This window comes from Pseudochaenichthys georgianus, chromosome 18, assembly GCF_902827115.2.
Source record: "Pseudochaenichthys georgianus chromosome 18, fPseGeo1.2, whole genome shotgun sequence".
Classification (NCBI taxonomy): Eukaryota; Metazoa; Chordata; class Actinopteri; order Perciformes; family Channichthyidae; genus Pseudochaenichthys; species Pseudochaenichthys georgianus.
In genome coordinates, this window is record NC_047520.1 from 13,611,831 (window position 1) to 13,629,875 (window position 18,045).

The 18,045-nt window shown below is 42.9% G+C and overlaps 1 protein-coding gene across 2 annotated transcripts in view; it reads left to right on the plus strand.

Moving 5' to 3' along the window:
* The window catches only part of nlgn2a (neuroligin 2a), a 191,418-nt gene that overhangs the window by 130,985 nt on the left and 42,388 nt on the right, over positions 1–18,045 (plus strand). For both annotated transcript variants that reach the window (XM_034106624.1, XM_034106625.1), the window contains one exon: positions 1,674–1,823. In XM_034106624.1, the coding sequence (XP_033962515.1) occupies positions 1,674–1,823 (150 nt within the window). The remainder of the gene's footprint in view (positions 1–1,673; positions 1,824–18,045) is intronic.

The following is an 18,045-nucleotide window of genomic DNA, read 5'->3' on the forward strand; positions in this document are numbered from 1 at the left end:
TAAGTGAAATCAAATGTTGTTTTAAGATAAATAACAATCTGAGACTCACTTTTGGATAAAACCTTGTGAGTCGATATCAGCATGCCGTGGTTGTCGGCCAATGTCCGCTCCGGCCTGTGTATAAAACACTTCAGCCAATGAAATTGCGCTTTAGTTATGCATCGTGAAGCATTGATTTAGTGGGTGCAACAAGTGTGTCTGCAGTGTGGAGGTCTATAATTGCACGATAAAACCTACAACAATCTTAAAATAAGTAAAAATGACAGAAAGAAGGATGTAGCCCCTTCAGTCTCTCAGCATCATTAATAAGATAATAGGCTGCCTATATTTTGTTCACTTTGCCCGGGCACAATGTTTATTCTGCTAAAGGAGAAACGTAATTAATCAGCCAAAATAACCCATGATATAGTCGTCGTCGTCATCATCCTCATCATCCTCATCCTCATCATCATCATCCTCATCCTCATCATCATCATCATCATCACTTGCTGAGAGTTTCTCAATAAAACCAACCCTAAACGTTGTGTTCTAATAATAGAAGTGACTTTCACATAAAACCTTTTAGTTATCTTTCCATTTTTGAACCTCAAGGTAGGATCCTTTTGCCACAAGCGATAGCATCCAAGAAAGCAGTTCTCTAGAGATTCCCCACAGGGTAATTGACCTAGAAAAAGGTTGATATTGCTGTGTCTTCAGCTCAGGGTAAGTTTCCATTTGCATTTTTGGGAGTTCCAATGTGCAAAAATAAAATGAGGAAATTCTGTAAAGACGAGATACATTAGGAGCCGATGGCCTTTTGTTATCTGTCGGTTTCACAGAATGTTCTTCAGGTTCTCCTTCTTCCTCCCTAATAACGCTCCTCGTGACATATTGACGCTGATATGTTGTACCTGTATATTGCGCTTGTTGGGGCCAGTAGCGTTTTCCCTGCACATTTGTACACAAGCTACCTGTCTTAATATCTACTAGAGCTCTCCACTTTTCAGAACAACTTTGCACATATGAGTATTTTGTCATAGTATACTGTACATAGGTTTTTGGTATATCTATATTTCATGTAAATAATTTTCTATATCTTAATGTTATAATAATTTTGTATAATAGTTAACATGTCCTGGTTGTTTTCCTTACATGTTATCTTCTTTAACTGTGTTTATGTATGCACCATACCAAGGGCAATTCCTTCTATTTGTTCTTGGCAATTAACCTGTTTCTGATTCTGACTTCTGATCAGCTACAACTCATCACCCAGTTTGTGCTTTATTAACACCTCGAATCCATCGCACATGTCTCCTTGTTCGAGTGGTTTGGTCAGCCCTAGCTTCAGTGTGCTATAAAGACTGTCAGAGGCTTGATAGACAGGTTAAGCTGCGATATGCTTCACCACCCGGTGCTTTTCTTCCAGCATTACTGCTTTAATCACCAGGAAACATTTGATGAGATCACTCTTGTTATTGCTGGAACCGGTGCTTGGAATCTAAATTACCTTGTGCTCCCTTTTTATTAAGAGCTGACATCCAGCTGCAGGGAGTTGCTCTGACATAAATGTTTATTTTCATCCCGCCGAGCAATTTTCAGTTTGTTGAGCATATTATAGTCCAACACAATATGTGATCAAAAAGAATATGAGAAGAGTACATACACTTATTGACTTGTTGTTTTCTCCCGTTTAGATATTCGTGACCGCAGGAAGAAGCCGGTGATGCTGTTTATCCACGGAGGCTCCTACATGGAAGGCACCGGAAACATGTTTGACGCCAGCGTCCTGGCCGCCTACGGCAACGTCATCGTGGTCACCATGAACTACCGACTGGGCGTGCTCGGTAAGTGTTTGGAAATCAAAAGCGCACATCTTCTCATTTTCCCTCTGCACTCAATCATCCGCGCACACATGCAAGTCGATCTCGCCTCCGCAGACTCTTCGTGATTAGTCGTTGATGGATGGCATCAATAGAATTCATCAATCTAATGACAAGCCGTGCCGCCGTTGATCGTGAGCGCTCACTTTCCTATGGATTTCTTTTGTTGATTATTCCAGTCTCAACACTCTGATTATGTAATTATGTGCTTTCTTTGAATGCTGCATGAAAGCGCTGCAAACAGTCACATTTACCCCCCCCCCCCCCCCTCGCACTAAAAAAGCACTGTATTCATCTGTCACTTGTATCCTCGCACAAAAAAACAGTACTTCTTGAGTTTAGTTTAGAAGAGGCATTTAATATGTTGGACACGTTTTGTCACTGCAGTTTTTGAAGATCTTATCAGATTGTTGTCTTTGTCGTTAAAACTATTTATTTTCAAAGATGATAAAGTTAAAGGGGCCCTATTATGCTCCTCTTCAGAATTCAGAATTGTATTTTGTGTCTCGACTGTGACCTGTCTCCATGCTGTCATATTCAGAAAGCTCTTTATTTTCTCACCCTGCCTGTGCTGCAGCATCTCTTTTCACCCAGTCTGCTCTGATTGGTTAGCTGGCCGGCTCTGTTGTGATTGGTCAACCACTTAGAGATGTCCCGCCCCTTAGTCTATCACGTACAATGTGTTGGAGAGCTAGCCGCAAGTGTTACATAGTGATGTCACTATTTTACAGAAGTAAACAAAGGACTACAATGGAGGCCTTTCAGGCGGGGGAGTGGGAGAGAAACTCCCTCTCAGGGAACACATGGATGTTATCCTTTGCAGACCATTTACATGCACGCAAACCTACAGTATATAACCCAGTACAGGAAATGGAAAAGCCCGAACATCCTAATAGGGCCTCTTTAAAAAAAGACAAATCAATGAAATGCTCTAGTTGGAAGATAAATGACAGGAACATTTGTTTGAGTAAAGACAAAGACTCAACATTGTCTATATTTGTATGGATATATATTAGTTTTAGATGTTGTTCTATACATCAAGTAAATCCATCCTTTTCCAATGTACAAGATAAAGGTCACATGATGACATCTACTTGTTCCAAGCAGGGAGAGTTCTGTTTGTCTATTTATCTGTCAGGTCAACATGCAAATATTTACACCCTTACACTTAAAATATATTTATGGTGTTGTTTATTCTGCCACTGAGTCCTGCATGTTTTCTGACTCTGCCAGTAACTCTACTGGAAAGGCCTTTATGAGGAGGGACGCGGAGACAGCAACAAGCATGCAAATCAGATGCAGATCTGGCATTTTTACTGACCCAGAACCTCACGATTCTTCATTTTAACGGCCCACCCTCGCCTGCCGCCTCGCCTCCAATCTCTCCAGCTCTGTTTCCAAAGCTGTATAATTCATTCCACAAAGAGCGAGGATTGTAAAAAGGCCTTTACAAAGTGTTTTGCTTGAAGAAGGCACAGTTACGACGATGCACTTTTGAGCTTCCGCTACCGGCAAAGATTTGAAAAGGTGGCTTTTAGAGGCCGAGCGCTGTAAGTATACTGTCTCCTCCGGTCGCTGTGAGCAAGAAACTGCTTCACCTGTCACCTCCAGCACGAGCTTGTCATCCTTTTCATGAAAATACACTTGACTTCCCCTCTGTGTTACTCACCGCACTCTGTCTCGCTCCACTGAGACCAAGTCATTTAGCTCTGAGAGGAGGAACATGCCTCGAAGGAGGCAGGTGCTAACTAAAGGAACCTAAGTGCATTAGATATTTCATTAGCTGGGGAGAGAGTGGGCTGCTGGAAGCCGTTTCATAATCGGCTGCCTCACATTTGTTTTTAAAGAAACAACAGTGTTGTTTTTTCCGAGGCACTTACACAGACTTTACAATGATGAAAGATTTTCATTTGCCGGCAATTACCTAAAGTGTTTTGGTTCTGCAATTTAAAATGTGACTATGATCAGAGATCCGTGAAGCTGTCAGGAGCAGCGTGTTGCCTTTATTTATCATTGCTGAGCAGTGGTAGAAAATGTTTTATCTTCCTCTGTCAAAAAGTATTTCTCCATGTTAATTGCTCAGATCTGGGAACACAGCCGCCTTTCTGAGAAGGACTATTGTAACCGGAACCGTTTGAAATAACGAACACACACACAGTTGTTTGTGGTTTGCATCACCTCCAACTGAAGTGGTGTCAATACTCTGGCCCGGGTGTTGGCTTGTTACAACCTTTGGAAAGTGTTTTTGTTCATGCAGCCATCTTGTATCAATGGGCCTGAGTTCACATATCTAGGAACTACTTTGTGCCGTGTAATCATGGCAATAATAAGTTGTGAAAAAAGGGAATTTTCCTTTAGATATAAAAACTAGCTGCATCGTCTTTCTGATTGTTGGAGTTTATCATCAGATCTTTGATCCAATCAATGTGTGACGGTTCCTAATTGCCACTGAAGGTTCTTCGGCATGAGACATCAGCTGTTTTTCTTTTCAGATTAGTCTTTTTATCCAACTTTAACCTTCATATGTAGATTTTTCAGATGGACAAAAATAATCCGAGGGAATCCAAGTGAGTGGATTAGTAACAGAAGTTTAGTTTTTCAATGAAACAAGTTCCTTCTCTCCGATGATTACATGTCAGCGGATGCGGTAGGTAGGACGGATTTATCCCTTTATCTTTCATCTCTCTCTTCGCTAGTCTGGTGGCATGTTTCGCATCCTCATCTTTCCCATCCGCGACACTCTGATCGTATTCTTTGAGTCGAGGAGAAATCAAATTGAGACGGAGACTTTGTCATTTGTATGCAAAGAGAACGCCGCCGCTATCTCCCCAATATGAGAGCCATCCAGTGCAATTTGGCCATCATTGGGAGAAATGTGAGTAATCTCTCGCACCATGCATCCCATATGATGGATGGTGTTTAACTTTGACAGAGAGAGACACACAGAGAAGCCAGTATATATGTGTGTGTGTGTTTTAGTAGCACATAGTAGCCGAGTGCATTCATGCATATCGATGTGTGCTGCTGCTCCCGCTGTGTTTGTGTTCTTGCTTCAGCAATCGGACATGCTGATTTGGAAAGGGGGAAAGCAGGAAGTATTGATACAGGAAGCTAGATGTGGTCATGTGAAACTCAATGTTTGCAAGCCTGCCAGACGCAAGTGGTTATCTTTGCATGAGATGACCCACAATCTCTCGAGGGTCACACATATTGGATGCTGTACACTTTTGCAGTTTCAATCAGCGGTCAAGGTTTAGCAAGCCTTCCAGAATTACCTTGAGTTTTGCAGTTCCATATGTTTTCAATTTAGCCGGGTATTTAATATTCACGATCAAATAAATGATTGCAGCTGGAGTTCATTTGAATGCACCGCTGCTAATTCAAATGTAAAGCTGCTCTTTAAAACATGGATTCTAGAAGCAACGGACTGTCGATTGCAAAGCGCTCTGCCAACGTGAAATCTTTAAACACGGAGTCTTCCAAAAAAGGATGTCATATACTGTACATTAATTTGGTCAAAATAAACCCTGGATTCATATTTTTTTTGATTTGTTTTTGTTTTGATTTTGATATACTTTATTAATCCCCGTGGGGAAATTGTTTCTCTGCATTTGACCCATCCTAGTGTTAGGAGCAGTGTGCTGCCATTTTGAACGGCCATTTTGAATATTTTATAGTCAAAATATGTCCTCTTTATACAACGTTTTTTTGCCCCAATGTAATTGCCTGAAACAAATATCAATATATTCGTCCAATCATTCAACCCTAGTCTCTGCTCTGCATTCTTTTCTGAAAGGAGCTACGATGCTAATTATCAGTATGTAGTGTCTCTACTTGTCTCCATGCTTTAATGTTCAGAAAGCTCTTTATCTCTCTCATACTGCCTGTGCTGCAGCACCTCTTTTCACCCTCTGTCTGAAACCAGAGCCCAGTCTGCTCTGATTGATTAGCTGGCCGGCTCTGATGTGATTGGTCAACTGCTTAGAGATGTCCCCCCCCCTTAGCATATCACGTACAATGTGTTGGAGAGCTAGCCAATAGAAGCATGTGTTAGGAAGTGATGTCACTATGTTATGGAAGTAAACAAAGGAGCCCAATGGGGACACAGGGATTTTAGCCATTTACATGCACTATATAGCACACTATAAGAAACACACAAAATCATGATATGTCCTCTTTAATTATTATAAAACAGTTTTCTGAGTTAACTATATATTTATACTATATTTAATATGCAAACTATGGAAATATATTCCGCACTCTCTAGTATCCGTCTGTTTGCACTCATGCATTGTCCTTTTTATAAAAAGCACATAAGAAAATAGAGCACAGAGACAGGAACGGCATTAACGGCGGTCGGGGCAGAGAAATCATCCGTCTCAATCTTCTTTCCATCTTAGTGATTGAGAGACGTGATCTCTCCGTCTCCACCGATTCCCCTTATTTAAATGCCAGCGCTACGCTAATGCTAACCGCCATTTAATCACTCACATAGCGCAACACGCCTGTCCGTATGCTAATGTGGAAAAGTACCTGTCTGCACCCACAGACGAGTCTCTCCAGCTGTGTGTGTGTGTGTGTGTGTGTGTGTGTGTGTGTGTGTGTGTGTGTGTGTGTGTGTGTGTGTGTGTGTGTGTGTGTGTGTGTGTGTGTGTGTGTGTGTGTGTGTGTGTGTGTGTGTGTGTGTGTGTGTGTGTGTGTGTGTGTGTGTGTGTGTGTGTGTGTGTGTGTGTGTGTGTGTGTGTGTGTGTGTGTGTGTGTGTGTGTGTGTGTGTGTGTGTGTGTGTGTGGAATTCTGCGGAGTTCAATATGTACTGAAAAGCTTCGCCGGGCCACTGAGCACTTGACCTTGCCTCGGCTGCCTTAGCGACAGACATGCTTACAGAACGTACGTCACCTCCACCCCAATGAGCTTTTTATACCCCCCCTCCCCCCTCCCCTCCCTACACCCGCCAATGCAAAAGTCGGGGAGGCAGAACGAGAGCGAGACAAAGACAGAGATGAAAGTGAGACGACGCATTCATTCAGACATTAACAATGATGATGAGAGCAGAGAGGTGGAACAGCGGCGTACAAAGCTCGGAGCATTTTCTCTTTTTTTTCTCCTTTTTTTTTTTGTTGGGAGCTGCAGCACTTATGTCGACACCGATACTGTATGCACGCTGTGGCCACACACACGCGGAGAGATGAGAGAAGTGACAGTGGGAGAGAGATGAGAGGGAGAGGGCAGAGAGCGGGGGGAGGATGGAAGAGAGGGGCAGCATTTGCCTGTGATGCTAAAAATAAAACCTGCAGAGCCACTTCTGAATGTGCACCAGAGCAGACAACCATCCAGCGCACAATTATATACTGTATGCACCGCGCTGCACGTGCTCAAAGCAGATACGGCTTCTTGTGCACACACGGGCTGTGAGGAGTCCTGCTCGAAACGTGTCACACTCACACACTGTTACCATGTCAACATGTGGTATTCAGGGAGTGTGGAGTGTTAAAACGCCTTCAGCAGGAAGTCCTGTCCGTGTGTGCGGTCCTACCACCAGACAACGGTGCGAAAACCAGACAAGATATTAAGACACACAGGTTGAACAACTCTCCCGTACACACTCCCCGGTCGCCATAGCAACCCCCGGCAGAATTGAGTCCTCTTGACTCCGTGCTACGGGAGAGACAGGGGGACTGTAGTGTCTTTAAGTGTGTGTGTGTGTGTGTGTGTGTGTGTGTGTGTGTGTGTGTGTGTGTGTGTGTGTGTGTGTGTGTGTGTGTGTGTGTGTGTGTGTGTGTGTGTGTGTGTGTGTGTGTGTGTGTGTGTGTGTGTGTGTGTGTGTGTGTGTGTGTGTGTGTGTGTGTGTGTGTGTGTGTGTGTGTGTGTGTGTGTGTGTGTGTGTGTGTGTGTGTGTGTGTGTGTGTGTGTGTGTGTGTGTGTGTGTGTGTGTGTGTGTGTGTGTGTGTGTGTGTGTGTGTGTGTGTGTGTGTGTGTGTGTGTGTGGCGGGATGGAGTGTGACTTTGAAAAAGAGGACACTATTTTCCGAGAGGGGATTAGCACCTCATCTGGCCGGCATCACACACACACACAGGTGGGACACACACACACACACACACACACACACACACACACACACCTTGACACAGACTTGTGTTGTATCTCATCGCTCCCCAGATGTTGCTTCTCCTCTGTTTGTCCGTGGCCTCGATGCTCTATCACCTTTTTTTCTTCTCGTCTTCCTCTAATTATCCGCTCGTCTATTTTCCCACCCGTCTCCTCCTATAGATTCACACCAACAGGAGCTTGTGAAAAATTCATGTATAGATACCGTCTAATGTCTTTAATTCGCCTCTTTCCTAGAAGAAAATATTCCAAGTGCTATGTGTACCGGTTCTTAAAAAGGACGTCTTGTCTTCTCTTATCATCAATCCAGGTATATTTCACTTCTTTAATTGCAAATCTCTCAGTCTCACAACGTAATAAATGCTCTTAAAGTGTATGCCCAGGGTCTCCTCGTTAAATATTTATTTTACAAGTAGTTCTACACATTGATGCCATTAGTTAGTTTCCCCCGCGCTGCAGTGGATTCGCCTCTTTAACGATGCAATATTAAAGTGGCGATAGACTTGTTTTGACTTTAACTGAAGTAAATGTTGATTGCCCCATGTAATGGTCGCAGAGTAATGTGTGGTTCTCTAGAAGTCTCGCTTCCACTATGCAATTCTGTGGGACAATGAAGGCTTGATTTACGACACAAAGGAAGAGGACGACACAAGAGTTATGCTTATACCTATGAAGGTAATAATGTCAGTTGCAACTTTGAAGTGAAAATATGCATAAAAGGTTAAGTGTTGTAACTACCTGCATAGGGATTTAGCTCAAAAGAGAAACTTTCCGTGACCAAACTATTCAGGAAGTTTACCATGTGATTTTTTCCTCCTTAACCATGTTATTCATATTATTATAGCAGGTATGTGAATGCATAGAGAACATGGCTTTTGTTTACTTATTGAAAATGAGACCCATATTGGAAAAAAGACAATTTTACTTTAAAAAAATCTGAAAAGAATTAGGTTTTAAGTCTGTGATCTACGGTGGCCGACAGGTGCGTCACGATGGCCGACATCTTAACCATTGGAGAAACGCGGTGAAACAGGCAAACTCTGCCAACAGTGACACTTTGCAAACCTTATAATCCCTGAACGTCAACAAGTGCTCCATCCCCAGCTGTGTCCGCTGGTTTCCGTTGTGTTTGGAGCTTCGTGCAGCGCTTTCAGTCGACGCTGCGCATGTGTTGTCAAGTTGGTGAAGATGGTTCTTCATTGCATGTGTTTTGGCACTTTTGTGTTTTTAGATTTGCATCACTTTTGAAAGTGCTACACATTTGTCTTAATGGAAGCTGTTGTCGGCCACCGTAATAATCCACTTGAACTATCCGAGTTCCATGTTGCATCACGGCACATAAAGCGAATCATAACACAACTGTATTTGTGTTGTTTTCTTGCACAGTCTGGGCATGGTAACTCTTTTTGATACAAATTCAATTTCAGTGTTCTTTTAAACATATTGAAATGATATAATAATAATCCTTATATTTATTATAGCGCTTTATCAAAGACTCAAAGCGCTTTACAAATACACATTACACATACAGATCATACATGTAATGGTCATCGACTGTGGACAATACCCACAGGAGCACATTCGGGTGAAGTGTCTTCCAAGGACACAACGGCCTGACGCAGTGGGGCGGGAGCGGGTTTCGAACTGGAGTTCCCCAACGCCCCCTTGATCTGATGATCAAACGCACAGACCACTGCGCCACCCGTCCCATAATATCACCTCCTGTTACATGTAGGGGTTTTTGGGGATATATTAACAACTTAGCATTCAACACTTGTGTTAAAGTAATGAGATAATGACAGAGGAATGAATCACTAAGTGTTCCAGATCCAACATATGTCTCTTGTTGTTCTCCTCTCTGTCTTCTCAATCTCAATCAACTCTGTTTTCTTCATATGTCTCCTTTCTCTCCTGTATCTGTTGCAATACTCTTCTTTTTTATTTTAATCTTCCCTTCAAACCTCAAACCCCCCCCCCCCCCCCCCCCCCCCCTACAATTTTCTGTGGGCAACTGAGTTATGGGGCAGATTATGCTGATGTATGTTTCACATGTCAAACAATCAGCTTTGTAAGTGAGGAACCATGGGCTGGTAATAGCCGCGGATGGATCATCATTACGGAGGGATGACAGCCGTTTGAGTCATCGCGCGGCGCTACGGGCTAAATGGGAGACTACTTCTCCCTCCGGAACGACAGAATTGTTTGGGGAGCCAAAATAACATCCCATGCATCTTAACACTGGGATTGACACTCGTAAAGACAAGCTGTTAGCGAGTGTACACACAGTGTTTCGGCAAAGACAAGCATTTGCGCGAGAATCTGCTGTGACACGATGTTTGTGGACTGAAACTAACAGCCTTTGAGCTCAACACTTAACATAAAATAAACAGCATATGGCGTCGGGATGCAGCAGTATTCATATTCTGCTGAACTGTAGGCTGTGTGTGTGTTTGTTTACTCATCAATTCAGCTCGTTAGTGTATTTACATTTTTCTGTACGTACTTCCTGGTTTTTCCTTAGCGTCAGCTTTCTTGACTGACTTACTCCTGAGAGTGTGACGCTGATGCTGGCACCTGTTGGTTGTTGGTAAGCGAGACAGAAGCAGCAGAAAAGACGTTTGCCAGTCAATTGAGGTTCTTTTGCTGTGCCTCTTCCTGGAGAATAACCTCATTGTTAGACTGCATTACATCCCAGTCTACAGAGGCTTCTGCAGTGTGTACGCAAAAAGTGGTTCTATTCACTATAGGTTGCATAGAGCTGCTCTTGGTGGTAAACAAATGCATACAGTGATACATTTTTCTCCCTATTTTATTATAAATCTAATTATTTTAGCCCTAAAGGCAGCTCTTAATGTAAATAACTGTTACAAATACTTAAATTGAACCATGTAGTTTTGTTCCCTTCACATAACCAAGTAGTATTATTGCGTATCGTTATTTAATGAGCTTTTCTTTTTTTTACCCCGTGCTTCAACCACGATGTGTTCCCGCTTCTATTCGCATCATTTCCTCGTTGCTGCCTCGCCGCCTGCGACTTCCTAAGCCCATTATTCCAGCCTCTCCATGCCAGGCTGCCCTGTTGCCACATCTCTTTGGTTCCAGAAACACTGGATCATCGTCAGGCTCCAGCTGGAGGAGGCTCTGCGCCGGGGCATCGGGGGGCACCGTGACCCAGCTACTCCCTTCTCACATGCATCTCCACCCTGCCATCACAACTGCATTAACCCATCAAGCCTGGCTCACGCAGCACCTGGAGCCAGGAGAGTGTGTGTGGCCGTGTACACCTCATTACTCATGTCAGGCGGCACTACTTTTAACACACATGCATGGTAATACAAAGTCATTCGCATTATCGGGAAGGTGAGGTCAAGGACGCGACTGCGCGGTCGTCCAGGGTGCCCCGTGATTGACAGGGGGAGAAAGCATGATAATGTCAGAGGCGATAGCACGCCTGACGTGAACACACACGCGCACAGTTGCGCGCACACACACGCATAATACAATGAAACAGCAGAGGGCCGAGGGAGAGGGAGTTGGACAAAGGTTAAGCGAGGAGAGCAGTGAGAGGAATGGAGTTCACTCGACCGTGCAGTTCACTCGCCTCCACACACACACACACACACACACACACACACACACACACGCCAAACACAGGCTGGCCGTAGTAACTCGGTGGCACAGTAACAGATGCTGCGAGCAGTGTGGGAGCCAGGCTACAGCTGCTCTCCGCTTTGGTCCTCAGCCACACATCCATACACACATCCTCACACACTGCCTCTCCCCTTCCCCAGCCAGGACACCTCTCGGCCTGGACACTTCCCGAGCCATGCCCCCCTCTTTTTCGCCACCTGGTTCCCCCACACAAAGCTGTCCAACAAAAACAGACGCACACACCGTTAAAAAGAAAATGTGTTGGCAGGGTTACCATTGCAATTACAAATGCCTTAACCTTATCGAAGTATCACAATATATAAGTAATGTAACCTGATTACTTTCCATTACTTTTGGATTACCTCGTGATCGAATGCAATACATATATATAGAGAACCATAGAGAACAATATCAATCAGATAGCCTTAAGTGTATTGTGTGTATGTAAATGTGCGAGTAATCTATTACAGATTACTTTTTATTGTATCCTGATTACATATTCCTGTTGCCTAACATGCCTGGTTTTGGTTTGATGCCTAAAATACGGTCTGTGAATATCATTACTACGACATATAATACATCTGTAAATACTCAATTGTGAAGTTTGATGCTTTTACGCGTCTTAAAAAAGCATTTTCTCAGAAATGTATCACGTAATAATCTGATCCACCTTTAGCTTACAGACAGTGACATAAATGAGGCTGCATTGTGTATAGCCTAACATCGGCTTTTCACAGCTGGCAATTCCATTTACACCAAGAACTTCGGCTTTGCCCTACAAAGTTCTATGTGTATTTCTCTTATCGCACTCGTTATGCATGCATGCAAATTAACCCTTGTTAATTAACTTTAAAGCCAAGCTGTGATATTAAGAGCTTAAAAATCCATGTTAATTTCTGGTATACTGCAGTCTTAAGTAGCTACACACACTTTCCTTTTCAACCTGCTTCAACACCTGGCCTTTTAATTGAAACCCTTCCGTGGTTCTCTCAGGGGCTTCCTGTGTGTGGGAGCGCATTTGCACATATTCCCCAGTCCAGCATATTAACGAATGTATGTGTACGTGTTCATGTGGTGGAGATGGGATATACATATGTACAAGGTGTGGGTAGTGTGTGTGTGTGTGTTCTCCACCTGTACTACTCCAGCTCTTCTACTCTGATCAAGGATGAAGCAGCGTAGGCATCTCATTAGGAAGCTGCTTAAGCTAATTAAGTAATTAAGCAGCCCATTGCGGGAACCAGCCCTCTGCCAATCAGAGAGCCTATACGGGACGCTATCGCTAACCTAAAGGGAAGGTGCCGCTCGCCTGTGTATCTTCCTCCCACTGCTCACACCAAAGCCTGGCTGATGATAATGGAAGCTTAATTGTACAAACAGTGCCGTGTCCTGGACAGATGCACACACACACACGCGCTGAAATTAGTTTGGAATTTGGAAAGCTCTGTAATCTGTTGAGCTTTGAATGTGGCAGATGGTACCTCCAAAGGTGGTGCCACGAAAAAAAAAAAAAAAGACTGGAGCTCGTGTATCAAAAACATTTTTCCCTCCGTGTGAGGCTATTTCCTGGAACGTTTCAAAGCGCACCAAATGAACGACGGCTTCAAATTGTGGCACAAAGCCTCGTGGCTTTGCAAACACCATGATCCGTGGAACGTAAATGGAAAACAGAAGTTATTACAGGCTTTCATTTTAATTAAGGAGATGTAATATGCTTGGATATTCACATTCAACCTGCCATCACAGATCCCCCTCTCACTCCGTCACTCCGTCACTCCACACTCTTGTCTTGCCTGTGTTATGCTTTTATGCTGCTGTATTGCCTTGTCGGTTCGATTCATTTTTTTCCGTTTTTGTTTTAGCTGTTTTAACTTTTAAATGCACTGTAAGGCGACCTTGGGTGTCCTGAAAGGCGCCTCGAAATAAAACGTATTATTATTATTATATAACCCTGATCAGTGTTTGTGATTCATGCCCATTCGCCGGTTTGCATGCTGATCTCTCGACAGCAACTCATGGCTTCTCTTGTGCCCTCTGCTAGTCTCTTGTCAATATGTGTACACACACTCAGAGCATAACAGTGGACTGTTGAATTAGTAATGATGAACACAGTTATGAAGCCGCTTTGTCCTCGGTGTGTGTTTCTTTGCTTCTAAGTGTGTTTATTCACACTAGGAATCCAAAAAGCGCAGCACAGACAAAACCCTGCTAGAGCCCAGCGACCGTTTGCTAAACCCTTCCCCAAACAGCAATTATTGAATCATAGCTCGGAAACATAACTAGGCACGGCAGGCCTGTTAAGATTTAGAGTTGTTTTAAACCTCTGCTGAACCAAACATGCAAATGGTAAAGTGCAGGGAGAAGATGAAAAAGTGTTTATCATAACTACCCTCGGTGGAGATAGAAACCCGATTGTTGTTGGTGTCGGGTTAAGTAGCTCACCGCTGAAATATAAGAATAATACTGCCACAAGTATTCTGCATCCAAGTGAAAACGCATATCATTCTGGTATCTATAGCCTATTTTGTTTTATTCCACATTTTCTATCAGTCAAATTCCTTTCTAATTGTCTCTATTATACGTTTTGTCTCGTTTTAGTGCAAAGGATTTCACTCTGCTTCCCAATATGGAGAGTTGAAGACGAGAAGCTATAACCATAACTGTACAAAAACAAGAGTAAAAAGAGTCTGGATCATTTATTAATATAAAAATTGTATCAACATACCATTTTTGAATATTATGATTATGTTCAATACCAGTACATCCCAACAGACCTAGCATTAGCTTAAGCTTGATAGCTCTTGCTGCTCAAATCTGATGCTAAATCTGCATAGCAGCTGTTATTGAGGGGGGCGGGGCTTGACAAGCAGTTAAGGTGTTCAATCAATCAATCAATCAATCAATGTTTATTTATATAGCCCAATATCACAAAAGTTACATTTGTCTCAGTGGACTTTACAGTTTGTGCAGAATATCAATACGGCATTCCAGACTGTCTCCAAGAGCCAATGGTCTGATGGAGATACGTCCTACTGCAGACTGAGGCTAACCTGGCTGTGAAGTCGTGAACTCGCTGTGTGTTACAATATTAAACCGTATGTGAGTGACTGTGAGCATATATCCGAGCTTGTGATTCACAGTTGAGAGTTGTCTGTAATGTATTCCAGCCCGCAGCTGCGTGGCCATCCATATACATCGCTGTCTGAAGCATTAGCGCTACGGCACCCTGAAGGCTAACGCACGAGCAGACCGTGTGATGTACGACCCTGCGACTCCCAAGAAACAGGGAGCGCTCCTCCGCAGGACATTCACTCATTAAAGGAGTAGAGCGTCAAATAGTTGGTCTCGAAAGCCGGGGGATTCATTGACTCTTAGGTGTTTTATAACGTGTTTTGAACATGAACACATACTGGAGCTTCTGTCCAGCCTCTGATCTGTGCTTGGTTAGCTCTCTTGTGCCACTTTTTCAAATGCCTCTTCTCTCTTATTACACCGCAGGAGAATTCTGTCCTTTGTGGTGTGGGCGGAGAGTATAATTAATTGTGCAGAATACATATTATCAACCGTATTTCATATCCAGCGACAAAACATGTTATTTAAAGCCTTTATCTGACCTCCTTCTCCACCTCGCACATTTGCCCGCGTGCTTGTGTTGTTTTAATTAGAAAGAAGCAATGTGCTTATTAACTGGCTGACTATAAAGGATAAGACTGAAGGAAAGACGAAAACAAAACAAATGAAAAGATATCGTCCTCTGCTCGTGCATGGAGATCAAAAAGGGAAATCCTTGTACATGTGTCGAGACACTTTGTATTTTATTTGAAAATAGAGTAGGATTAAACGGTGGCAGTTGCGTTAAACACGAAAGCACGAGACGTCCCGGTGACTTTGCGAAAATGAAATGTCTTTCAGCAGATGTGAGGGGTGGTATTGGCACCTCATCTGACAACTTGGCGGTTGTCAGATGACATACGGTAAATTAAGTAGAAGCTAATATGGGAAGAAAAAGAATATATTTGTTTATTTCTCTTTCCTGGCTCACATAGATTTGCCCATCCTTAAAAGAGCACTCCCTTTGGAGTTAAAGAAATGTATTTTTGGCAGCAAGTTTTACCGCCTGCTTTTATTTCTAAATAGCTTCAAACTGTAGAAGGCTGTACGACACATTTTAAACATGACATAAACCATTTGAGTTTTAGGTTTACGCAGTACATTTTGATTCCTTACACTTGCCGCGTACACTGTTCAATAATGCAATAGAGATACCATGGATAATGCATGGCATGAATATAGCTTGTGTGTGTGTGTGTGTGTGTGTGTGTGTGTGTGTGTGTGTGTGTGTGTGTGTGTGTGTGTGTGTGTGTGTGTGTGTGTGTGTGTGTGTGTGTGTGTGTGTGTGTGTGTGTGTGTGTGTGTGTGTGTGTGTGTGTGTGTGTGTGTGTGTGTGTGTGTGTGTGTGTGTGTGTGTGTGTGTGTGTGTGTGTGTGTGTGTGTGTGTGTGTGTGTGTGTGTGTGTGTGTGTGTGTGTACTAGCATTACTATACGTGTGGGGACCTAAATCTGTTTACACAGTCACGTGTGGGGACTCGCCTCCCTTATGGGGACAAATTGGAGGTCCCCATAAGGGGCATCATTAATTTTAGGGTGAAGACTTGGTTAGGGTAAGGGTAGGGGTTAGGGTTAGGGTTAGGCATGTGTTGGTTATGGTTAAGGTTAGGATAAGTCCCCAGGAAATGCATGTAAGTCAATGTAATGTCCCCTGAAGTGATGTATACTGTGTGTGTGTGTGTGTGTGTGTGTGTGTGTGTGTGTGTGTGTGTGTGTGTGTGTGTGTGTGTGTGTGTGTGTGTGTGTGTGTGTGTGTGTGTGTGTGTGTGTGTGTGTGTGTGTGTGTGTGTGTGTGTGTGTGTGTGTGTGTGTGGTGTGTGTGTGTGTGTGTGTGTGTGTGTGTGTGTGTGTGTGTGTGTGTGTGTGTGTGTGTGTGTGTGTGTGTGTGTGTGTGTGTGTGTGTGTGTGTGTGTGTGTGTGTGTGTGTGTGTGTGTGTGTGTGTGACAGATTTCCAGGCAGAATTGAGATTTAGGAAGGACAGAGAGGGAATGGATTCCTGATGTATGGAATGGATTTATGTTTCCCACCTTTGGTTGTGAGGAAATCTGCAGAAAGCACCACCAGGTACTCCTCAAACCCAACCTTTTAGTCCGGCAACCACCCTCCATTTCTCCATCCTCCTTTTCTGTTCCTCAGTGTGATTCAAAATAAGTCCATTTCCTTTCTTTTGTTCCTAATTTTCTTTTGCAAAAAATAAAACACACAAGATGACCAAGGGAGGGAAACTTTGAAAGAGCCACTTCAGTCATTAGTTTTAATTAAAAAAATAACTGTTCTTGTCCCTCCGCAAGATTAATGATGAGATATCCAACATGTTCTGATCATCCTCTTATTTCCCTCTTCTTAAAATAATGAGTCCTTGTTCTCTCAGAGGATGAGAAGAGTTTGACAAGTTCACTCATTCCACGTTTAATATAGGTAACAAGGAACATGTCATTGAGTGAAAGAATGACAGCAACATCATTGTTACTTGTCACCATTTTTCTTTTACACCCGTCACAAATAACTCAATGTCAGGACTCGATCATCTGCTTTTAGGTCAAAGATGAAGCTTTTAAAAGACAAAAAGCTTGCTCTCAGCTCATTTGAAAGTTTGTGCCACTTTATTTTATCAAACGATGTATCCCCGCTCTCAGAGATGATGACGAGGAATTTGAAGTATTACTGACGTGGTTGATATTGTCAGCTGATATTTCCTATTCACACTTACAGTTAAAAACCTTATTAGATCATTTTAAAAAGAACTAAATTGTTTTGAACTGAGTTGAAAACAATAATTCACGAGTATGTGTGATATTAAATAAATAGTGGAAATGCTCAGAGCGAAACCATTTGCAGTGTAACGTCCAAAAAACATCCATTAACAAAGCCAAGCCTTGTTGCTCATTTACACAAAGCTGAGTTGCTCGAATATAGAAGTACATCTTATTTGACTCATGCAGACTTACTACACCAAAAAATGTAAACAATACATATTGTATATCATTTGTGTTTGACTAAGGTAACACAACACATATATTCCATATACACTTCATTTATCACGTTCTCCTTCCCAACCAAGTATATAACTATTCTAATATGTACTGTAAGGCATGGTAAATGAACACTTTCTTAAAGTGGCACTATTCGTGGGGTTCTCTCTCTCCTGTAGTGCGTTCATCCCAATCCCAAAGTTAGGGGGCGGGACAGCTCTAAATGGTTGACCAATCACAACATAGCTGGCTAACTCACCAATCAGCACAGACTGGACTCTGGTTTCAGACGGTATGAGAAAAAGAAAGAGCTTTTTGAACATTAAAGCATGAAAATATATCACAGT